The sequence below is a fragment of the Rhinolophus ferrumequinum genome, chromosome 19 (assembly GCF_004115265.2).
Source record: "Rhinolophus ferrumequinum isolate MPI-CBG mRhiFer1 chromosome 19, mRhiFer1_v1.p, whole genome shotgun sequence".
Classification (NCBI taxonomy): Eukaryota; Metazoa; Chordata; class Mammalia; order Chiroptera; family Rhinolophidae; genus Rhinolophus; species Rhinolophus ferrumequinum.
Window position 1 is genome coordinate 8,799,220 of NC_046302.1, and position 25,306 is coordinate 8,824,525.

The 25,306-nt window shown below is 36.1% G+C and overlaps 3 protein-coding genes across 4 annotated transcripts in view; 1 reads left to right on the forward strand and 2 right to left on the reverse strand.

The window, feature by feature from the left end:
- The window catches only part of ANKRD12 (ankyrin repeat domain 12), a 132,823-nt gene extending 117,930 nt beyond the window's left edge, over positions 1-14,893 (reverse strand). For both annotated transcript variants that reach the window (XM_033087517.1, XM_033087516.1), the window contains exon 1: positions 10,026-14,893. The gene's annotated coding sequence lies outside the window, so the exon portion shown is untranslated. The remainder of the gene's footprint in view (positions 1-10,025) is intronic.
- Positions 9,578-9,979, forward strand: LOC117038684 (collagen alpha-1(I) chain-like). The gene has a single exon (XM_033135577.1). It carries the CDS (start codon positions 9,578-9,580, stop codon positions 9,977-9,979), a length of 402 nt encoding a protein of 133 aa, XP_032991468.1.
- Positions 14,894-15,033: 140 nt separating the features above from the next.
- The window catches only part of NDUFV2 (NADH:ubiquinone oxidoreductase core subunit V2), a 31,302-nt gene continuing 21,029 nt past the window's right edge, over positions 15,034-25,306 (reverse strand). Inside the window, exons 6-8 of the mRNA XM_033087520.1 lie at positions 24,777-24,886; positions 21,514-21,590; positions 15,034-15,186 (exon numbers count right to left, since the gene is read on the reverse strand). Of these exons, the coding sequence (XP_032943411.1) occupies positions 15,093-15,186; positions 21,514-21,590; positions 24,777-24,886 (281 nt within the window). The 3' untranslated portion in view covers positions 15,034-15,092. The remainder of the gene's footprint in view (positions 15,187-21,513; positions 21,591-24,776; positions 24,887-25,306) is intronic.

The window sequence follows — 25,306 nt, forward strand, 5'->3', positions numbered from 1 at the left end:
TACAGAAGTATGATAGCGTCAGGACAAAGGGATCACCCAATTCGGGTGTTGTATATGGAGGTGCAAGTGGAGAATTTCAAGAGGTTAATACTGAAATAGTCTTAAGGATAACTATAATGCAGATAGGTATGGACGGGGCTGCAGAGGGAAAAGGATAAGCAGGAGCACAGGTGTGAACACACATGCCCCACAAGAAAGCAGGCCAAGTTAAAGGGATAGCAAAAATGGAAAAACAGTGGGCTAGAAAATGAGGCTAAAGTAGGAAGGGGTCACATCATGAGTCATTGTGTTGTTTGACTGATCTTTGTGATACAAAAGCAATTTAAGGCTTTAAAAAAGGTAGTGACATAATTTGAGTAGAAAGATGCTGTTGGTGAAACTTTGAAAAAAAGACTACAGAGGCATTAGATGAGACAAGATGACTTAAACCAGATTGTGAGGTGGGGAGAAACAGTAAACATGAACAAGGAGGCTAGAATGACACGCAAGTTTCTAGCTCCAGCAACAGAAGTATTATTAAAATGCTTTGAAAATAACTTGTAAAAAACAATTAGCATTTACTTTTATCTATCTTCTAATAATTTACCTTCTAATAGTGTGCATATATATATGTATACGTGTACATATATATATGAATGTATATTCCCCATCCCCCCAGAATTGTTAAGGTTGATAGATAAAATACACACCTGCAACTGGGAGAGTTGGCATAAATGACTTCCAAAGTTCTAAGATTCTGAAATTGAGTTGCTGAGTTTACTGACCTCCCTTCTAGCTCTATGGGGTTCTAAATTGTGCAACTTCCATAGACCAGTAGAGGGCTGCAACCACTCAGAGAACATGTTTAGGCATCTTTACTTGCATCTCTGGCACTGGGAGCTTAAACAATTACCAATGCTGACAGCAGAAATCTAAGAGCCACTACATATACACTTCACTGTCAAAAGATTCTAAAAGGGGTCAGGAGTAATCCCTCGGATCCTGAAAACTAGAAACATCCGTAATTAAGCATTATGCCAACAGCTCTTTTCTTGCAAAATAGTCAAGTGTTTGGAGGCCAAATAAAATCACTAACATAGGGTAATTAGGAGGAAAAAAGGTCCAAATGAGTCAGGAATTCTTCACTTCCTTTCAGACCTATTGCTCCACACTGCTGCTACCAGACTAATCTTCCTAAAATGATTATTTTGTTAGATTATGCTCACATCTACTTTATCAATTCTGTTCTGCACATATGCACCGTTGAAGTCTAACTTTCCTTTGCCTAGATTTTAAGGCAGAGTTCTACTTCTTGTATACAATCTTATTTTCTTTTCAACTCCCCTAGTCAGACAGCTCTTACTGTTACAGACAACATGCAACAGTGTTAAAATGGAAAAAATCATTGAGGTAAACTTTGAAGAAACAAATCTACATAGGTCTAGAGAAAGGGAAAAGCCAATGTAGGAAAAAGTTTATGCAAAGAGAGGGAGATAGGAATTCCCCTGAGGGAGGAGGAACTGGATCAAGGAAAGGTATATAGGGGGTTTCAATTGAATTTGTAATGTTTAATTCTTAAACTGGTGATAGGTACCCAGGTGCTCATTTTGCTATTTGCTGTATCTTTTAGATTATCTGAAATATGTCAAAATAAAAAAAGGTTTTGATATTGTAACTTTGCCCTCTCAAAACACAAAACAGTTGATCTTAGCAATCTATCTATCACACCTCAGGTGCTATTCCAAGTACTACTCAGTTTAATCCCAAATAATGCCCTAACTCGCTTTTACTGCTTTCTTTAAAAAACAATCGGCACATAGTTTAGCCTTAAATGAAAGGACTTTTAATTGTTTAGATAATTGGGTTAAATTTTAACAGTGGCACATGAAAATATAAGACATTTCAGATAAAGGTCACAACATAAAAAAACAGTATAGTTTATCATGATCACTGCTTCTGCAATGTAAGCCCATGAACCTGAAAATCATCTTTATGCCCAAACTCTTTATGCAGTTAAAGGTAGTAGCTGAAATCAGTCCCCCATGAGAGATACCAATGGTAATGGAAGTATTATTTCTAGTATTCATACCATACCATACCCACTCTGACCCAACAACAGTGTAGGCTACACCACTGCTTCAATTACAGCCACAATTGTAGCTTCCACATGACTTCTCACTAGGGTTGAATTGTTTGGGCCTTATTTTAGTCCTGATCTGCTACCTCACTTTTTCTGCATACCACCCACTTTCCAACATAAACCTACTTACTGTAGTACGCACAAGAATTCAGTTTAACTGCTTACTTCAGAGTATTTAAAAGAAAACATGCTCTAAACTGGCTGAGAATAGTAGTATGTATTATTGGTAGCTCTTTTGGCCAGAGTAATTTAGAATTATAAACTGTTTCCCTGCCAAAGTATGCTAAGAATGATAAGGAGAAATACGGTAATGAGAAACCAGCACAGAGTAAATTCACTGTATTCTAATAGCTGTAAGAAAAGAGTGGTGAAAATTTTAACCCCAATGCACAAGAATTATGGGTGTTATTTGGTTTTATTACTTAAACAAACACACGCACATTTCCTGATATATATATATATGTAACCATACAAATGTTACGAACTGGGGGGAAAAAAAAAAGGCAAAGCCCACTGATGGTACCAATATTGAATAGCTTTTATCTATTAAAGCAAATATACTATAAAAAATAATCCCTAAAAACCTAAGTTTAGGACTATATAAGAATGGAACAGTTCCACATCAAAAATTGAACTTAAATGTCCAAGTCAGTCTTTTTTGGACAGACTTGTTTGAGAGCTTGAAAGCCACAAGTCTACATATTCCCTAAAGAATTTGCAATATAACTTCAAAATGTTTACAGAACCTCTCCCTAATTATTGACCTTTGTTTTAAGTAATTAGCTTTTTCTGCTAAATTTTAAGTTCCATGCAGGCAGAGAATTCTTCAGGTATATGCTTAGCATTGGACCTAAAACCATAAAATCTAAGAATCTTTTCAAGGATCTCCTTGTCTTCTATTTAAATTCCATACAACTTCTAGAATTATTTTCTAAAAAGAAAACTATTATTACATCATTCTCCATTTTGGAAATTCATTTCTATTAAGCCCCTTATCCTAGTAATCATGGCCTTTCTCATCTACTACCCATTTTTCTCTCCCTTAGTCCCAGTTCATCCTCTTATACCACTCAGACCATTCTCCTGTCACTGACATTCTCAGTCATTCAATAAACATATGCTGACCTTTTACAGTGTGATGGAATTAGGGGTGCAACAGTGAACAAGACAGACATGATCCATGTCCTTGCAAGGCTTACCATGTTTCTTTCTACATCAATTAGAAATCTGAATGATTGAAGAATAAAATTGTCCTCCTGTTACACATGTCTGTTTTGTGTATAAAGCCCTAAAAAGACAAAGACTATATAATACTGTCTTTGTTGATATTTTCCCAAAATGCCTGACTCAAAAATGCTAAATGGAATGCTGTTCATAGAAGCATTTATTTATAATTTGTTGCCTAATCATGCCGTGTTTAAAACCTTCTTTATTACATCCATAATACTTGTTCACTGTGGTAAAACTTGAAAATTCGTAAGTAAAAAAATAAGAATTCCAGTTATTTTCAAATTCAATATCCAGAAATAACCCATCATATTGTCAGACTGGATCATTCAAGAGCTTCACTCCTTGGGAAAATCCATGATACAAAATAATTATTTTTCCCCATAAGGCTCAAAATTAATCTATCATTTTATCCTGCTTTTTTCTCTTAATATCATCAACTTCTTTGAAGGTAGGTTTGTAAGCTATATAGTCATTGATTTAAATTGAATCACATCTGTAAAATGGGACCAAGATAAACTTCACAAGATCACCCTGTGAGGTTACTTTCTATAGAACTCCTTTTTGGTCCATACAAAAAAATATGTGTAAAGGGAGGCTGGAAAATTGTTAACCCTTTTATTACATAGTTTTAATTTTAACAGTAAGCGTATATTAATTTTGTAACTTAAAACACCTTAATAAAAATGTTTTTAAAATTGTTTAAATTCATGATTGCCACTCTTAGAAATTTCGAGTAAAAAGGAACACAGAGAGAAAAACAGCCAAGGATGTGAAGTGTCAGCATACAGAAGAGAAAATGCAAATGATTATTTCCCCATGTATTAGCTAATGATCCAAACTCCTATAGCTAAAAATCAAATACATTCATACCAAAATGAAAGACAAAAGGCTTAAAATGTAAAATAAAAGTGGTAATATAATTTAGACTTAATAAACACAAATTTAAATTGTTAACCAACAGATAGGTATGGGTGTTTGCAAAGCAAGAGAACACTGGCACCTGAAGGGAAAGGAGGAGCCACGTAGACAGGGAAAAGGACAAAGGAAGAATGAGTAAACCAATTTGCTGTCCAACATTCCTGTTTACTTTCAATAACATGCAGATAAATAGAAACTTGGTAAAGAAGTATTTTTTGTCCTGTTCAACTGTAGCTTAAAGAGAATACTCATCTTCTTTCTTGGAATGTTTTTATGAATCCTGGAAAACAGAGACAATTTCGGAAGACTGAGTAACCACTCGTGGGTGATCACCTCAATTATAAATCTATGAATGAACTAGGTTGATCTTAAGAAAAATTTTTTCTTAAAATAATAGGCTTACATTTATATAACACTTATAAATTTCAAGTTAGTTCTTGAGTACTAGAATCTGTAGTTGTAGCTATACCAGTGACAACTTTTTAAAGTATTTTCATAACTAGACAATACGTAAGATAACTACTCATCATATATTAAAATAACACATATGAAAGTAACAGTACCTATAGTACAGAAACTCAACAAAAGTTCTTTTCTTTGATCACCAACTAACTTCCAAAGAGTCTAATTCAAATTCTGGTAACAAAGACTTATTTTTAACTCAGAGGTTGCAAAACTTGACTATAGGACTCCAAAATACCAGCCAAGGCTTTATTCCTACTTGTAATGTTTTTGTGCAAATTTTAGTAGGAAGCATTCTGTGAAATTTTAATTTTCTCATCTAACTCTCTAACATCATTAACCATCACCACTAATTAGTAAACTGGTATATGAATGATTTTAGTGTTTACTTCTATACTGCTTAAGTTTCAGAAGCGGTAGAACAGAATAAAAAGAAAGCTGTGTACAATGTGGACTTAGAGGAAGAGAGAATAAAAATAAAAGTTCATGTGTTTCTTTCCTCTTCCTTTAGGTTTGCTAATGCTTCTTTCGTAAGTGAATTTCAGAGTCTAACATTATTACTCCAGAGAATTTTAACCTGGATTCTATTCATGGTTCAATATCATCAGATTAGCCAACGTTTTTGCTGATGTCACAGAGCAGTTGTGAAATTCAAGAGATCGGATGTAAAAAGTACGTACTTCATGAACTACAAAGCGCCATAATTTTTAACACACTATTATCTTATCCTGAGTCAATATAGCTATTTATAGGAGACATGCACGGTTTTTGTTTTCTTTTACAAGTCAGAATCCTGACAAACCGCCTATGTAGGAGGAAAATTTGAAATCTGAGAAGCTGCAGGGCTCTCTCACAACTCTTTCAAGCAATAAGATAGTTTAAAAATGTGGTATTTATCACTAATATTTATGATATTTTCCCCAATTATGGCACAAATACAAGCTGATAACCAGAAAAGTTAACTACATATTTTGAAACAATTTTAGTGTAATAAACAAATGTTAAAGAGTTTGTCCAAAGATAATACAATTTTTAAATGACAAAGAAAAATAAACAAATTCTACCCTATAACTTGGGGCTTCATAATTTACCTGTTCTACTTGTCTCAATTTGGAAGCATTCTGTGTTTAAACTTAATTTTCTAAGAACTTAAGTTTGAGTTTGAATTTCTTAAAATTTTGGACGGTCTCACTAATCAGAAAACCTAGTCTTCGATGCTGTATTTTAACCTGGACAATCTTAAAACTTATATGCTGGATCTATTTCTTTATGAAAGTCCTAAATGAGTGGTTAGTATCTTTTTCTTCAGTCACTGACTAAAATATGTTTCTTTAGAACAACGACAACCGTATCAAGGTGTAGCTTGTTAGAATAGCCTGTTGTAATGTTAACTGTAGTTCTGTAGCTGTGGAGCCTAATATGCTTCTGACAACTAACATTAAACAAAACCCAACAACTACATCAGCATCTCACAGAAAGGCTGGCTTGGCCTATCTTTCACGATTCTCATAAGTTCTTTCTTCTACTTTTGTGTTTTGGGTGGTTTCGGAATTTTTGTTTGTTTTTTGTTTTTTGACCAACACAGCAGATGGTATAATAGCTGGCCCCCAAACATATTTCATGAAGTCTCAAATTTAAGAAACACTGCCTTAAACTTCTCAAAATCAGCGAAAACTTTTGATTAGAGACAGAACACAGAAAAGTGGTTAAGAATGGGAACAACAGTCTGTAATTTTTTTAGGTCTGTGAATATCTACATATCACATAACTGTTCAAAGCCTCCGTTTCTCAGGCACATGTTAGAATAATAGTACCTGTTTCATAAGGTTATAAAAATTATCTAAAATGTTTCACTTAAAACTTTGAACACAGACATGTGCATAGTCTAAGTGCTCAACAAATGATTTTCATAAACTTTAGCTTCAAAGTTACAAATAACCTACGTAATACTTACTACAATACTGACATTGGTTTCCAGTATTACTAATTTAAAGCACTGCAAGAAAAGCTCTTTAAACTTAACAGCAAAAGCCAATAAATATTGTCTTAACATTTCTATGTATTTTAGATCTACAAGATAACCTTAATGTGAACTATTCAAAGCTGAGTTTATAAAGGAAAATTATCTCCTGTTATTGCCATATCTGGAAACTAGCAACAGACAAATTAACATTCCAACTAAGATACTTTCACTATTACTTTTAAAAAGCCACTGTTAAAGAAACAGATTATGCATGCATGAGTGTATATGTGAATGTTTTTAAATGCTATATGAAGAAACTCCATATTCTCCAGAGGAAGTCAGGCTCTAACAGCAATTTTTAAAATGTTCATAAGAGGCTTTACTAAGATTAGAACTAAGTGCGGATCAGAAAATGTATCTACTGGAAGTCATAATCTGTAAAACAGCAGGTGAAGAAAACAATAAAGCTAAGGCTAAGCAAAAACCAAGGGATCATGACACCTTGTTACACAGCACATTTTTTAAATGTATTCATTTAAAAAATAACTTCACCACTTTTTAAATGTATAAAAGTTTACAGTATACAATGAGCTGTCCATATGTAATCACATTTGTTCTATCCAACAATTCTGTAAATCATGTAGGAAAATATTTTTTGTAGATTAAAGAGGCAAAATTCTGCCAGTTAATGTGATTTGTCAAAAACCACAGTTAGGAAGTGACAAATCAAGAATTCAAACCCAGGCCTTCTCACTTGTAATTCAATGTTCTTTCCACTAATGCTACTTCTTAAGAGGCAATCCTCACAGAACGAAATCTGTAGCCCCAAACCACACACTGTTCTAAGTAGTTTTGCTAACTTCATTAAGTCATTTCACCTTAACCAGGTCTTTATTTTCTCATCTGCAAAATAAGGGAAATAGATCAGAAAATTTGTGGTCCCTTCTAGTTCTGAGGATAAATCTCCCAAGATTGTATGTACTCTTTACACAGTGAGGAATTTTACAAACACATACCGTTGTTAGTTTTAGCAACAAGTTCCCAGTCAGAAAGTAGTGTCAATAGCTCTTAAGCAACCTGCTACCATTATTGGACAAATTCTTCATGCCTATCTGATAAACGTTATCATCAAGTTATCATCGAGTTTACATACAGAAAGTGGTCTACACCTCTTATGGACTCTGACAGAAATAATTAATCTCAAACAATTCTCTTTTTAGGCTGAAATGATGCTCTTAAAACATAACAATAGTTTAAAGAAAATTTAATATCAAGAAATTGAATATTTTTACTATTCTTATTCTTTAGAATAAAAAGTCTCCTTTCCAATGAAGTGTTTCCCAAATATCGTTAATACCATTTCTCCAATCTACCTCAGAAGAGTATCAGTCACATTTTTCAACCACTTCTATAGGGAAAAAAAGTAACGTATAAGCATCTTGATAAACTGTCTTCCTTTTAAATTCATTCCACTGGTTGGATACTGTCTTCCCTCCTACCCTCCAAAAAATTCTAGCTTCCTCCCCGTTTCCTGATATTAAAGAAGTAAAAGCAGATAGCACACAACACATACTCACCTACTAAGTTCTTTCTTATCTGAATATTTTTGTTCTCTCTACTTTTCCTCAAATATTCTCCATGGAATACACACCCAAAGGTGTCCACTTTCCCAGCTCTGCTTGTTCATAAAACCATACTAACAACTATGGCAACTATAGAGATTAGAAACATGAAAGGCATCCTGCATTTTTTTTTTACTCGTTTCCTTCCATGAATACCACTTAACACTTAGGTTTTACTTCATTTTAACACCTTGCCTGTCCCTAAAATAGAACACATACCCTGAATAGTTAAGCTTGACCTTAGTTAGTCAAGCTGTCTGCAGACCTTTGGAAATTTAGTTAGTGCTTGTGCCAACTACAAAAGATCTTTAAGTAGTAAAACGTTTCTCTTCTTGCCTATAATCTCCTGGGGAAACATTTCGAATCTCTTTGTTTTTGCGTATAGCCCAAATTGAAGACTTCTCCCAAAAGCATGATTAGTTAATATAACAATTTGATCTCACACTGTCGATACTATCTCATTTTGTTTTTAAGCCTTTTGGCACCAAGAGAGCCTAAGTTCTGCCAGTTCTGAGCTAATCTCCAGGAAACCCTTTGTATGATTGAAGAAACTGAAACAGATCAGTGCCCAAGATTTTTAACAGCTTACTCGAGCATATGTTTTTAATAAACAGTCAATTTATTTAAAAATAGCTACTTTACTAGTTCGTCTTTCTTTATAATTTACATAAACCGTTTTTAAAACAAAAAATAGGAATACATGATTGAGAACACAGGTTCATTTCAACTTCAAGATTAGAGATAGTAATTCCAAATTGTTACAGATCACTGGATCTGCAACCCATTTCACCCGCGTTAGCATTTTAGCCGCGAGTATCCAGTGGAAATGACAACTTCGACTACACCGCTTAAAATGTTTCATACTGTTTCAACTCATACTGTTTCAACTGGTGCAATAATGTTAACTTCCAATCCTAATCTGTTTCTTACTGTTATTATTAAAACAGCTGTCAGCTGGGCTTCGGTAACCTCTTTGTACAACCGTTTATTCAACGCTTTGGGATCCTCCAGGATGCGTCACACCATATTACCCCTCAAAATAAGATCTAAGAACCTGACGCGCTCCAAGGGTCTACGAACACCATTCGAACGGGCACTCACAAAACGATGCAGAGACCCGACTGCCCAATGCAGCAAGGACAGATTACACTGGCATTTAAGACAAAACCGCAGCGTGGCCGCTCACCTCACCCTTGAGACTATTAAAGCAGCAATCTCCCTTCTCCCTTTCATCCACCTCTTCCCCAGCCCCCAGTACCTCCGATGCTCCCTCCCGGAGGGACCGCGGCGGTCTCCCGCGGGCCGGCAGGCGCGCGCGGCGGGCTCGGCGCGCCCCCACCCCCGTCGCGCCCCGCCCCGCCGGGTCCGGCCGCGGCACGCCAGCGGCGCCTTTTCGGGCCGCGCACACTCGCACGCACACGCTCCTCCCGGCCCCGCCATGTTCCGGGAGGCGGCAGCGGTGGCAGCCCAGCCCAGGGAGCGGTGGCGGGGGTCGCCCCGCTGAGTCCACCGCCCCCACCCAGTGCGGCGTCCCTCGCCCCTAGTGCCAGCTGCGCCGTGGCTCCTCGGGACTCTTGGAGGGACCGCGGCGGGCGGGGCGGACCCGCGCCGGGGCCACTAACGGCCTGTCACCGTCAGCCTGGCGGCGCCTCCGGCTGGACGTGACTGGGCGGCGCGGAGCGGGACGGGGTGGACAGGGTGCGTCCCCTACCTTGCTCTGGGGATGGAGGACTGGAGCAGCGCAGAACTGAGGGGGTCTCCTCCCAGGCGCCGGGGACCGGGCTCGAAACCGCGCCCCTCCTTCCTCCTCGCCTGTCGCCACGCCCCCCTAGCCCTCACGGACCCGGGGCACGGTCGACGCAGGAGACTTTAGCCCCTGAACGAGTGCCTCGGCGCTGTCGTCGCGCTCGTTGTCTTCGTCACCACTGCAACCGCCACTAACGCCGCCGAAGCCAGGCTTGAAAACATCTCCGGTCTCGGTCAGTCTCTCACCACAGCCTCCTCACTCCCAGGGCAGCGCCGACCAGCGATTGGCTATGGCACAGGCACGTGACTCCCCGGGCACGGGACCAGCGGCGTGACCGCCCCGCCTCCGGCGCTCGCCCGCCCCTTCCGCCGGCCCTTCCTCGCTGCCCCGCCTCTCTTTCAGCTCTGAGAAGCTTCCCGAGCCGCGGGGCGGGGAGTCGGAACCTACCAAGTGGGAGGCGGGGGTGGCGGTTCAGGCCGGAACTCCTCCCTGCAGTTTTGTCCCTCTCCCCACCCTACCCGGTTGTTACCGCTTCCCCTCTGCCGTCACCGGCCTGGGAAGGGAGGGGGAAATCAAAGGGTAAGCAAGAAAGCAGCGCAGGCGCCGCTGACAACTGCTGGGCCAGCGGTATCTGCAGTCGCCTTTTGTGGCTACCGTGGCAATGGATCGGACTGGAAACTTCTAGAAATGGCGGCGGGCGATGAAAATAGGTTCTACATAGGGTATTCACGTTCTTTTTGCGGGGCGAGTGGTTTGTGACCTCGGTTTGAGGCAAAGGAGGGAAATTGACTGCTATACTGGGCAGACGCAGAAGGCAGGCTCCCGAGAATCGGTGAGGCGGAGCGCGGGGAAGCGCCCAGGTCTGCGCCTCAGTGCGCCTGCGCGATAGCGCGCGTGACCCCGACGCGTGCTGGGAGCTTGACGAGGCGGTGGCGTGCGCGCAGTCACCTGCGCCAGGTAGGGCCGCAGTACCCGTTCCAGAAAAGAACGATAGTGTGCACCTGCTGTGAGGGTAATACACACTGATAATACGTCCTCTCCCATTCACACCTTCGAATGACCTTTTCCGAGAAATTTAAGTGTATTTTTCCACATCCGAGATGGTATTTTAGAGGAAATTTCTTAAGTCATGGAGAAGAGTATGTGAGGAAAATTTACCGTCTCCTAGCAGCAGGTACTCTTGACTTCCTTCTGGACACTTTATTTACATTGTGGTTAATCTAAGACAATTTGTACATGCTTTTATTTAACCACCAAGAGGATTACATAATTGGAGGGAAACCCTTTTATTCGGACTTCCTTCTGGACGCTTTTTATTTACATCGAGGTTAATCCTCGACAATTTCTGCATGCCTTAAATCACCAAAGGGGTTAGTTACATAATTGGAGTGAAAGCACCTCCCTCGTCTTTAATAGTGGCCTCTAAACTACAGCACCCCCTTGACTTGATGAGTCCTTAGTCACCAATCACAGATGTGGCATTTGACTTGACAGAGTTAAATCCCAACAAGTTACTACATAAAGCTTAACCTTGCATTCAAGATCAGTGTTTTTTCCTAGCTTCTTGATTTCCCCACTCGAAAACATCAAATCCAATTGTGGGGACAGAGTTCCAGAGAGTTTCCAGGCTCTCAGCCTCACGTGGAAAGGTGCTGGCTCGGGTAGTAGATGGCCATCAACTGTAACCAGTTAGCCAATTAGCCACTGATATAACTGCCACGGCTGTGCTGGTTGGTCAGTCGTTTGGTTGGTAGGCAGAGAAGTGGACAGCAGGTTGCAGGTCGTGTGGATCCAGCCTCCAGTGAGACTATAGTGGTATGACTTCCCTATCTATGGCTCAGTGGGTGTTCCTTTTTGGCCTAGCCATATCCTACGTTCTTAAGTGGGGAGTGGGACCAGAGACCCCGAAGGTCCCCTCGCACGACAAATGGTGCAGCGAGCAGGGTCTCCCACACGACAACAACATTAATAGAGAGCACCTTGTGGCTAGTGGTGGAATACTATTGCATTTAATTTGGTTATTTAAGGCATGAAATACAAAGAAACCCACTAAAAATTTAACCAACTCTGACATCTCTTCAAATCATTGAGATTGTTCCCATTTAATTCAGTCACAGGGAGTAGGTCAATTAGTATTGATGGCAATGGCCATGGCTATTTCTATAACAGGTTAAGTACCTCAGTTCAAAATTGAAAGGTAGCTAATCTTCAATTTGCTGAAATAAACCATAATTTATGGTAACAGCTATATGTACAACATTATTACTTAAAATCACTGAATACATGAAAAACTCATACGGCAGTGATGATCCAGGCTACTGTATTGACTATGCTCAATAGGATACTACCTATGAAAGTTCACAGTAGAAATCAAGTTGCAAAAATTTTTTTTTAATGAAGCTCCTATTAAGATTATATGTGACAAATTATAAATCAGTAAAAATGTTATTCAAAAAGGCCTAATGAAATTTTTGAAGGTAAGAATAGCTAGTTTTCCTTTTAATGTGAAAGTAGAAGTATAAATCAAGAATTTCTTATAAATATGATGGATAGAGGTCTCAAAAGAAGCCTGAAGAAAGCTAGTTTACATCCACGACCTAGTTGATCAGTAAACTGCTAAGGCTTTTAATTGTATAGTGCTGTCTGTCTTTCGTTGGCTCAAGTTCTAGAATCCATTTTCATCAAGTGGGTAAAATATGTTTTCTTAATAGTGCAAGGAGGCCAAGGACCCCAAGCATTAAACATCACTCTTAGCCAAAGTTAAGTTTTATCAAATTTATTTAGGGTTATTACTAGCAGATACTTAAAATGTGTATATTTGATATCTGAATGTGTATATTTGATATTTGATAACTAGAAGCCATTCTGCAAAATTTACTTGCCAACTTAATTTAGGTCTTCACACCTTTAGAATCAACTACTCTTATGTTTTGCTACATTTAAGTCCAGTTAGATCATTTAAAAAATCCTGCCATATTTCAGCAAAGTGAAAATGAATGAAAAATACAATTTCAGATCATAGTTTATCATAAAACTTAATCTATGCAGATGTAAGGTCTTTGCAATGAATACTTCTTATCATGTACTGTAAAATTTTCTGGAGCAGTGGCCCCATCCATTACAGCAAGTAATTATGAGCAATCAGTAGTAGCTCTTTTTCCCTAGCAACTTTCAATAGCTGCTCCAAAAAAACCCCCTCAAAACAAACAAAAACCCAAACAGGTGTTAGATTCTTTGCCAATAGGGAGAATGAAAAGTTGATTTGTTGGTTTATTTTTGCCATTAGACAGCAATAAGTAAATTTTCTCCCCCAAATACCCCTTTTTAAAAAACAGCACAAAGAACTGAGAAGGGAAAGTGAGCGAGTGAGTGGTGGTAAACAAATGATGCCTACCTCTCCCTTCTGGTTTGAAAAATAGGCTGGAATACAGCTGTCATCTCCAGCTCCTGGAAACTGGCAAGAAAATTTTAATAGTATTCATATACATTTTGGAACCATCTTGGGTTATTGTAATGAAATTTTACTTGCCAGGTGTTTTTAAAAGCTAGTTAGAGACACTATCACTAAAAGCAGTCCTTTTGTGTTAAAATTGTAATAGGATTTTCAAGAGAAATAGGCAAAAAAAAAAAAATTAAGAATCAACTCACAATCCTAATATACCACTGCAGTACAATGTAAGTGATGATTTAAGAACTACAGAATATCTTTTGATAATGGAGTAACAGTATGCCTATAATTGTGACCTAAAATTAATTTTCTATTTCTAAAATATTACATAAAAGTTGATAACCAGTGCATATCCTTAATAGATGACTTTGTTTTTTTCACCTGGTATCTGAACCTCCCCACTCCTAACTTTTGTTCTAGTTAAAAAATTTTTTTGATGTCAAAGTGTAAGATATTTGTATAAAAGTCAATAGTAGCATTAATTTAAAGAAATGTTTTTTCATAATTTGAAATAAAAGGCTTAACAGTTAACAAAGAGAAGATAGTCAATCTGTCTAGACTTAAAAAAAGGGATAAAAAACTAGTAAAAGTAGTTGCCTACTGAAAAGTCAACAAGGCTTAAGGTAGAAGAGAGTCACTTTCATTGTGTTACCTTTTTCTGCTACTTAAAAAATTAGTTATTGTTTGCCATCTAAAGTAAAAACTAATTTTTAAAGACATTCTTAAAAATAATGTTTTAAAGTCTCATACGTTCTAAGTGTCACAACAGCAAAGCCAACCAGTGACTTTGAGAAATCCTAAAATTATTGGATTAGATTTATCCTTGCATTCAAGCTGGCTACTGACTTTTTTTCAACTTGCAAAACTAATGTACTATAGCTAGCGTCTTGAAATGGATAAAGTACACAAAAGCCTTTATCCTTTCTTCTAAGTTGTAATACGCATTTAACTGGAGTATATTTTACATATCACTGATCTTTCCAACTCAGACTGTACTTCCAATTTCTTCCTCAAATTAGTTTTTGTATACTTGCAGTGTCAGAATAGCCAAGGATAATGTCAAAGAGATCCGTACCTTACTTCTTTAAAAATGACAACCAGCTTATCCTCCTAACACCTCCAGTCTGCTTTAAGTGTCCCTTACCAAATGGAAATACATTAACAATTGTGTACTATAAATGTAAAAATGTTTAAAGAGAACGCTGACATAAATAAGGTTTATAGAAAGATCATGTTAACTTAAGACTTGGCTATGGCTAAAGATGGGAAAACAAATGTATTTGAAATTTGACAGAATTTTTATTTCATAACAACCTAGTATTATCAATAAAAGTGACCTGGCAGTTGAAAACAGATGATGTTGGAGTACCTGTTAACTAGATTACGAAATAATGTCTTCATAGTTAGCCATGGAGAGCAGATGACTTTAAAATGGAACTCTGAAGTTTTGACACGTACTTACAGCTCCAAGTTGCTAGGTTACCACCAAGGTGTACACAGATTGACATGAACAATATTAAAAACTTATTTCGATAAGAGTTTCACTTTATTTCCCCCGTGACATATTTACAGTTGAATATAAATTAAAGGCCTGCTTGTACACCAAAACCAGGTCCTTTGGGTGGTTCAGTCAAAGAGGTAAGACCCCCAGCTGGCTCACAAGAGAAGCGTCCACTCCTGAAAAGAAAAGGAAGTAATGTTAAATTGACTATTAATGATTACCATTTATAAATTTTTACTTAAAAATAATATAATTATTACCTCACAACAGCCAGTTAAATAACTATTTTCCCCCAAGAACTAGCATAGATTATTTAATCCAAACATTTCAACTGCTGCAAGACTTTCTCTTCTTAAAGGTAAACATGAAAACTAACATGTCAAATATCAAAACTCACTATAAATATGAAAAATATAAAAATAATACTAATACTAGTTTCCATTTCTTGAGCACTGTACATACATTATTTGCTTATTTGAGCTCAATAATGCCATGAGACAAGTGATACTGTCCTTATTTTACAGATACAGAAACCAAGGCTTGGGGGATTCAGCATCTGCCTAAGGATCAGAGCCAAACTATAGCAAAATAACCCAACACAGAGGACATTTTTAAAATCATGTTTTAATAAACCAGAGCACTACATTTATTTTTGTATTTGAATTTTATTTAGATTGACATCTGTCATGGTGAACAGAAGAGAATACACATTTATACACTATATTTGGAAATAAACAGAAACTGGATTCCTTGAGGAAATTAAGCAGTGAAGACAAAAACATCTATTTGTACTTATATTTTTAAAGGCTGTATTAATTTTTCAAAAAACAGGTTCCAGATCAGAGTTGCTACCATAACCACAAAGAAAATAAGAACTGGTCCTTATGTAGGAATCTGAAGAGAAGCAGCAGAGAGGTAGGAGAACCTGTCTTGTTTCAGCCGCACACATACTTTCCCAGGTAATCACACAACCTCTGCTCTGTCTGACCTTTGTTGCTAGCGTTCAGCTCAGAACCCACTCCTATTTCACCCCTCTTATTCCCTGGCTTTGTTAATTTACCTTTTTGCTGCCACAGATTTTGGCTGAAGAATTTGTTCAATTTACATCTTTTTATTCCCTCTGGCATTGCCTTTTACATTCTGTCATCAATCTTATAGGTCTGATTTTAGAGCTCTAGGAAATCTTTTTTTGTTGAGGGGACAGAAAAGTGATACCACATAATCATTTATAAGATCTTTCAATCTATTATATTAAATAATGCAAATAACTAAATAGAGTATTGTAACAAAGAATGCCTACAAAGTCAGAAATTTGTTAACACATTTGCATTATAGGTTCACTATGAAAACCGGATCAAAAAGTAGACACTGTGTACTCTCTGTCAGAGCCTAAAACTGATATAGGATTTAAGTGGCGCAAAATGACATTTAACTTTAATAAAAAATAGTATTTGGCTTCGTAATTCTTTTGTTAACTAGTACTATAGGTACACCTGCTGCTCTTGGACAGCAAATGAAATAATGAAATTAATTTATTTTGGAGGATCTTCTCTTTTACTAGGTTCCCTCTTGTGGTTTAAGCTCAGCTACCCTCTTTACCAACACAAAGGACCACTTTAAGAAGATTATAAACACCGAAGTTTCTGGAGCAATAGATGGATAATTAACCATGTATACTGCCTGAGCTCGTCACAGTATTATAGAATTTTATGTAAGACAGTTGTTATTTTAAGAATATCCTGGTCCAGTCTCCTGAAGTTTGTTCCACGAAATGATAGTTCCATGTCATATTTGAGGGGAAAAAAGGACTTCCAGGAGTCTGTTATGTCTGTCTGCAAACTTTCTCCTTCCCTGACCATTCACAAAATACACATTAAAATATTATAAAGGCTGTAAAGCCTTCCAGTAAAGCCTATACAAACTGTGTTTAATCTACTAATCGTCTAACTTTTCCCCTCATTTTATCTGTAAACATGCCTCAGAACACTAACAGATAGGCAGTGATCTGAGCCCTACCCATTCACCTGATAGCCACAATTTACACTAGCGTCCTTCACTTAATAAAAAACAAATTATTTCCCTGATATGTTATGTTTAAAACAATTAACCTATTCTCTTCATCACATTTCAAAAGGTAAATTAGACATTCCAACGCTATTTGTACATTCATCATTTTAATTCATTTGCGTTCTAGAAAACTTGGCTTTTCTGTACAGTTCTTACAGCTTTAAAAAAAAGTACATTTTAAAGAAAAGCTAGCTACTTTATGAAAGCTTAGTGCTTATGTTTTTAATATCGCTGAGCTATATTCACCAGTACTGCCCCTATTTTTAGTATTAAAAAAACAATTATCCATCAGCAACGACCTATGTATTTTTATATATGCTTTGTAGCCTATGTTTCTTATACCTCAGATATTATCCGCACACCACAGAATTCTGCAAAATTTAAGATATCTTTATGAAACTAAACATGAAGAATTCAAATTGGATTTAAAATTAGTTTTAGTTAATCCATACTGAAAAACAATTTACATATTGATTAGTAATTTGAAAACAAGTTTAGAAGTCACGTTCAGTACTTTAACTGAAAATAAGATCAATCTCGGTATGCAATATGTTTATTAATGTCAAAATAAAGACTATTGTCTTATCATCAGTTTAGTATTTTCTTTTTAGCCATCATTTACCAAAAATTAAAAAGCAGTTTTGAACCACACAGAGACATCATCTTTTACTAATTTTGACCAGGGTACACCTCGTAGTGGTACTCAGAAATCAGTTACTATTGAACCAGTTTAATATCTCTTATTACTCAAAGATTCACAATAAGTACCTGTTTCAAACAGGTGAGCAGAGAGCTTTAGTATAAAAATACTAATGAAAAAGAATTAGCCAGCTTTGGTTAATTCAAAGAATAATTATAACTGTATTTTGGGTATTACTATCATCACAGTGATTTTATCGTACATATCCAAGAAATTAACTTGGGGAAGGAGAGGGAAAGTTGTTCTCATATGCTGGGAAGACATTTTAGAATTACCATTTCCAATTACAATCTTCACATATACCATTGGTGGACCTTCTGCAACTACTGAAAAATAAAATTTCTGCTTTTTAAATAAGACTTGGTAAGTAGAAAATAAAAATAGGTTCAGAAACCAATAATTCTAGTCTGGCTCAAACCTAGAACACTAACAAAAAAAAATCTCACTGAAAAACTATTTACAATTACTGATAAGCAACATTCCTACTATAATCAGATGTTAAAAATTCTTAACTATGGTACTTAGTTCTTGTTTATTAATGTTAAAATACAATGATGTTATAGTGTCTCCTATATTAAATAACAACAACAACAAAGTCTAATTTTATCCCTGGTAATTTCATGCAGACTTCTGGTTTTAAACACCATCATAAATAACAACTGGAGAATCCCCAATTCATATTACCAGCACTACTCTATTCCCTAAGCTCCAGGCTCAAATCTACCTTTTAGCATTCTATTATGGATGTCTAATAAGCATGTCTAATTTAACATGTGCAAAACATTTCTTCCCCAAACTTGCTCTACCCCAAATATTCTCCATTTTAGTTAAAGGAACCACTAAGGTGGTGCTCAGACCAAAAAGCTAGAAATCACTCATCATTCCTCTGCCCCACAACATCCACTAAATTTTAAAGCACTGTCCACACAGCAACTAATAATTTTAACAAGATCATTCATATCCATTCCACACTGAAAAGACTCCAAGACAGCTTTTTACCTGGGCTCGCCTACCTCTCTGACCCCTTCCACCACTTTCCTCCTTATCACCTCACTGCAAACATACTGTCATCTTATTTACCTTCCAAGACCTTAATATATCCTGTTTACCCTCCCTGGAACATTGTTCCTCCAATTCTTTACATGGTTTCTTTGGGCTTTTCATTCAGGTCACGGCTCAAATGTTAACACTTCAGAGAGTCCTCTCCTGACTAAATGTATCCCCAATCATTCTCTATCCCCTAAACCAGCTTTGTCTTCATAGCATTTATTGCTCAGATATTACATTAGTTGTCTGTCTCCATCACTAGAATATATGATATTTGACAACTTTACCTTATTCATAATTATGCGCACAACCTAAAATAGTGCCTGGCACGTAGCACACACCCAAAAATGTGTGTGAAATAAATGAATGGCAAGGGAATGCAATAAAGTAGACAAAGCAACTATCTTTCTATTTGTATGGCAGGCGATTAATGTTGGACAAATGTTGTGATTGATAAAAGGGAAGTAGTAGGTTCTAAATGGCAAAAGTATGACTACAGAATTACAAACACCTACTGTGTTTCCCTGAAAATAAGACCTAGCCAGACTATCAGCTCTAATGCATCTTTTGGAGCAAAAATTAATATTAGACCCGGTCTAATGTTATGTTAAAATAAGACCGGGTCTAATATAATTATAATATAATATAATATAATATAATATAATATAATATAATATAATATCGGGTTTTATATTAATTTTTGCTCCAAAAGATGCATTAGAGCTGATGGTCTGGCGAGGTCTTATTTTCGGGGAAACATGGTAATCAATAGAAAAGGGGACATCTAAAGAAACCAAGTGGATTTTATAAGGAAATCTGTACTTGAGATATTATGAACAAATATAACTGAAGTACCCAAAAGTTGAAAGAAGTTATGTGTTTAAGTACAAATATAAAAGTAGTATAAACTTATTTAAAAACATAGCTGAGGGCGGCCAATTGGCTCAATTGGTTAGAGCACAGTGCCCATAGCACCAGTGTTGCCGGTTCAATTCCCACATGGGCCAGTGGGTTGCGCCCTCCACAACTAGATTGAAAACAATGACTTGACTTGGAGCTGATGGGTCCTGGAAAATCACACTGTTCCCCAATACACCCCAATAAAAAATTTAAAAACAAAACAAAACAAAAAAACATAGCTGAGTCCTAAAAACAAGCTGGAGTTTGTGGAATATATTATGGACTTTGTTCTGCAGGGATGGAGGGTGCTTACATTTGAAGCAAGAGTTAGTAAGGGATAGGACCAGTGGCTAAGAAAGATATTGTAATGTTAAATGACAAAATGCTTCACTTAAATAGCCTCCATAAAGGAGAATGATTTTTCACAATGGAAATGTTTTACCCCCAAAATATAAGTGTAGCTCAGGAAAGTGAGGAACTAGGAACAAAATGCCAAACTTCTTTAAGCAAATTCAATTTAAAGTCTTAAAAGTAGTATATGTTTCCTAGGGAAAAAAGTAATAGTCAATAGGGGCCAGCTTGCCTTTACTAAACTTCAGTTACCCCCAACTGACCTCTTTTTCTTATTAGGTAGTGTTATTAGTCTACCAGAATAACAAGTGAATACTTTTAGAGTGCAGACTACAGAACCACTCCATAACCTCTGATTTAGTAATTCACCTTCAGGGAATTGTTATTTATAACAAAAAGTAGGAAAATATATCTTAAAATGGGAATAAAAAGCACATCATAGTTCTTTTAATATATTAGAATGCTATAAGACTATTAAAATCTATGTTGAGAGGAAGAAATTTTATATGATATAAGCAAAAAGAAATACTTACAAAAGGATTACAATTGTATAAAACCATGGAAACATTTGCTGGTATTAAGAGAGAGTTTTGAGTAATGTGAACACTTAGATATGAAACCAGGGTTTGTTTAGCAGCAAAAGTTCAGTTTTAATTCAACTGAACTTAATTCAAAGTTCAAAGAAAAGTCATTAGTATGAAACAAGTGCAGGAGGGAAGAAAAATGGATAAACAGGGTTTAAGCTGAAAAAGATCTAGGCATTCTAACAGGCTATATGTGCAATTAATGGTGTAATGTACCTGAAGTGAGAGTTGATGTAATTAGGCTGCATTATTACCATCATAATGTCTGGAACAAAGGAGACAGTCCCACAATGCTGAGCACATCTCTCAAATACTGTGATTAGTTTAAGTATATCACATTAAGAAAGTCATTAGCCAACTAGAAAACCTACAAAGGAGGAGACCAAAACTTTGTCATATAAGGAAAAAGAGTGAAATGACTGTGGATATTAAATCTGAGAAAAAAATATGGAGAAGACAAGATAACTACTTCAAGTAACTGAAAAGCTGTCATTTGGAAGAGTATTATCGTGTGTTGGTTCAAAGGGCCAAATTAGACCTTTAGTCAGAAATTAGAAGAAGACAGACTTTGGGTCAATCTTCTGGCAATGTGAACTTTTAAACAATGGAATAGATTTCTATATGTAGTAAATTTCCCTTCTTTATAAACATTCAAGTAAATACCAGATGACTATCTGGGAGAGTGTTAGAGAAGAAAAAAAAATTTTTGCTTGAGGTGACAGGCTGGTTTGGATACTATCCAAGGCTCCTCACAACGTGGGAACTTAGGCTATAAAGTTTTAAAAAGTAAGTTCATGTGAAAGACTACTTTAGGTTAAACCATTAAAATTCATTACATAGAAATAAAAGTATACCTTGGCCCAGGTTTTGGAATTTTGCCAGCCTTGAGCTCATCAATAATTTCCTCAATATCCTTAGGTGTCAGATCCTCCTGCCAAAAAAAATATTAAAATAGTCATATTAAAATTTAATCTACTATTAAAATCTGTGTAAATCCCTAATATCACTTGGTTTATTATCTCTGTCAAATCAGAAGTTAGTAACCAAGGTAGCAGCAACTAAATAGCTCCCATATATAGTATATATTGCCAAATGCAATATTCAGAGCAGTAGCTGAAGAGGTAATACACAGTGCTTTGAAGTGAAACAGTTCTGCATTTGAGTCCTGGCCCTAACACTTACTAGCCAGGGATCTTAGACAAGTTACTCATCCTCCGTAAGTTTGTTTCTTCATTTGTAAACCTATGTCAGAGTTTTTCTGAGGATTAAATGAGAAAATATATAAAATACAACAGTGCTGTGGTACATGTTCAACAAATGCTATGTCTTTGAAGAAACACTGAAGTGGAAAAATAGTAGTTAGCACCAGCTAACTTAAAAGTAGATGCCTAATATCCATCCCTAACTTAAAGGTCTAATACCCCAGCGGTATCTTTTCTTTCTTTCCCAGGTGAAATTCACCCTGTTTCAAAATTCACTTAAATGTTGAAGGAAATGGTAAAAAAAAAAAATTCTTTTTGACACATTTAATGATCCTGAGCCTCCAATCCCCATTTCAACCAGAACAGCCCCTATTATTTTATACACGGTGCACTGGTGTAAAATTTTTACCTTAAGAAAGGGTTCTGTTATTTAAAATAACAAATACAATTAAAACACATAAACTGACACCCTTGTGTGACTAGCTGCTGCAACCTAGGTTTAATCAAAAGACAATCGAAACAGAATGAGCAAGATTAAACTCAGAGAAAAATGCCTAGACTACATTGTATCCCCTCTCTCCATCCAAAACTGTTAAGTATGTAACAAAATGTTTTATAGGACCCTAGTACTATGTTAGAGAAATCACGATTCAATACTTCACTGACTAGCCACTTAAAAGGCCTTTAATATTTGTTGAATAATTAGACATTTATAAAAATAAAAACTGCTTTCAAACGGCTTAGGGTTTAACAGATGTTCAGAATTTCATAGCTAAAAGAAATCTTTAAACTCATCTAACAATATTATTCCTCCCCCAACTCTTTATTATGAGGATGTGAAAACTACACATGAATACACCCATAATCCTATCACCTAGATTCAACAATTTTTAATTTGCCTTATTTACATTATGTACAAATATGTGGAGTTTTTTTGGCTGTACCATTTGAAAGCAAGCTGCAAACATCCTGACATTTCACCCCTAATACTTCGCCAGGCACCTCCTAAGAATAAGAAAATTCTCTTAAATACTATAATTCCATTACCATACCTAATTAACAATAATTCCTTAATAAAATCAAATGTTAAGTCTATATTCAAATCTATCTAACCATCCTCAAAACTGATAGCTGTTTTTTTCCTAAGCATGATCGAATCAAAAGTTTATGTGACTATTTCATTTTATCCACTCATCAACTGAGATCTATAAGTTAACTGCCTTGACAAAAACCATACCATTACTAACTGAAAGAATTTTTAGTTCTTGGATAAATCTGTACGCTATTATATTTAGACTTACAATGCTTCATACAAAGCCTTTACTGTCTAATTCCTGCTTAAATCGAGATCTTCATTATTATGGATAAATTACAAAAATGTGGGAAAAGGGAAAGCTGTTGCCGTATTTTTAAAGGACTTTTTTTTAAGTATGGGAAACAGGTAAGAAATTTAAATTACTGATCATTAAAATGAAGAAAATCACTACAGAGAATGAAAATACCTTAGAAATCTAAAAGGCCAAAGAAATCCAATTTCAACTCAAAATACAAAAAACAAAAAAAAAAAACTTATACGTATCTATTTGAGGCATTATGGCAGAATAACTACCCTGATTGAACTTCCTGTTGTAACAACTACAAATACTAGGTAAAATAAAAAACAAACAAAATTTTTTAAATACACTGACAAAAAAGTAAGTACCTAGAGGCCAACACTGAACCCAGGTAAAGAAGTGGAATACCAAGCAAACTTGACCTCAGGGTTTCATAGCCTAGAGGAGCAAGAATCAAAGCCCCAGGCCACAAGAGACATCCAAATCACATGAAATTAAGACTCCAAAAAGCTATACCCTCAATGTAAGGGTAACTAGATATTAAACTGTCCCTCAAAAAACTGCTAGCCTGGAATCTTATGCATTGAGGGAGATGGGGAAGGTGTAAGGAGAGGGGCCTTCTTTGGGGCCTGTAGCATTTCCAGGAGCAAAGAGAGTAGCAAAGCAAATCCCTTCTTGAAGAATCCACCTTTAATACAGGTCTCAAAAAATTTCCATGAACAAATTTCTAAGAAGTATGAGTTAACAAAATACTGTGAATGAAAATCATAATATAATTAGGGTAGCAGGCAATTGAAAAAAACAGAAAACTCCAGACACCTGGATATTAAGAACACTTCTAAAAAACACAGGTCAAAATGCAAATTTAAAAATATTTAGACCTAAATGATGAAAATATTAATCAAAACTTGTGAGATCTGGCTAAAATAGTACTTATAGAGAAGTATGATACTGTCTCTAAAATTTTTAGAACAAGCAATGTAGTATTACATATTAGCATGGCTGGATACATATATTTGAAAAGTTTAAAAACATGTACAGGAAGAATACACACTAAATTTATGATAGTGGAAACCTCTGAGAATGACTGGAAAGGAATAGGACTTTTGGTACGGGTGGGAATGGTTTACCTACTACATCTGTAGCTTATTTCTACAAATAATAATAATAATAAATTTACTGAAGTGTGGGAAAACATTATTACTGTGAAGTCTTGGTGGTTATTTTCTGTATTTACATGTAAATTATTACATTTTTCATAATTTAAATGTTTTAAAAATGTATCAGTATCTCCTGCAATTAAATGCAAAAATGTTTAAAGATAATTTTTTTAAAAAATCTACTGGTGGACAATAATGTGGAAGCTAAAACTGACATATTTTTATGAAACGTTTTCTATTTGATTTATAATAAACTTTGGAAACCAGAAGAAAAAAAAACCTTCTGGATATGTAGGTCATATTTAGAAGAATATATCCATATTCCTCTACCTGAGTAATTCAGAAACCAACATGTATAAAATGGGAAACCAAAGATGTTAAATATGACATCATACAACTTTATATTAAGTGAAATACTCACATAGTAGTTGTCATTTATTTGAACCATTGGTGCGTTTACACAGGCCCCTAAACATTCCACCTCTATAAGAGTGAAAAGTTTGTCAGGTGTAGTCTCCCCAACCTTTATTCCTAAAAATATAAATGATCACCATGAGAACCAGGTTATATTTTAATAGCAATGGTTTAGAAGAAAAAAGAAAACAAACCCAACATATTACAGAGGTATACAAAAAGTATTTAGAAGCATTAAATTTTTTAAGTAAAACAACTCTGTATAATTACACTAGAACATTCAAGGATTTCTCAAGTGAACTTGTTCCTTTAAAAACCAAATTTCAGGAGACTCATCAGTGTTTGTTGTCATACAGCAGTGCTTCAGGCTGTATAATTTTCATTTTGATTGTGATAATTAACCTACTAAAATAAGTCATACTATCAGACTGGCAAAAACTCAGAAAACGGCTAATGTCAAACCTTAAGACTGAGGAAAACAACTATCCTCACATCTTTAGGGAAGACATTTTGGTAAAATATGGTAAAAATCTGACC

Coding starts and splice junctions, on each gene's coding strand:
- LOC117038684 (XM_033135577.1), top strand. CDS start 9,578: ATGCTCCCTCCCGGAGGGACCGCGGCGGTCTCCCGCGGGCCGGCAGGC.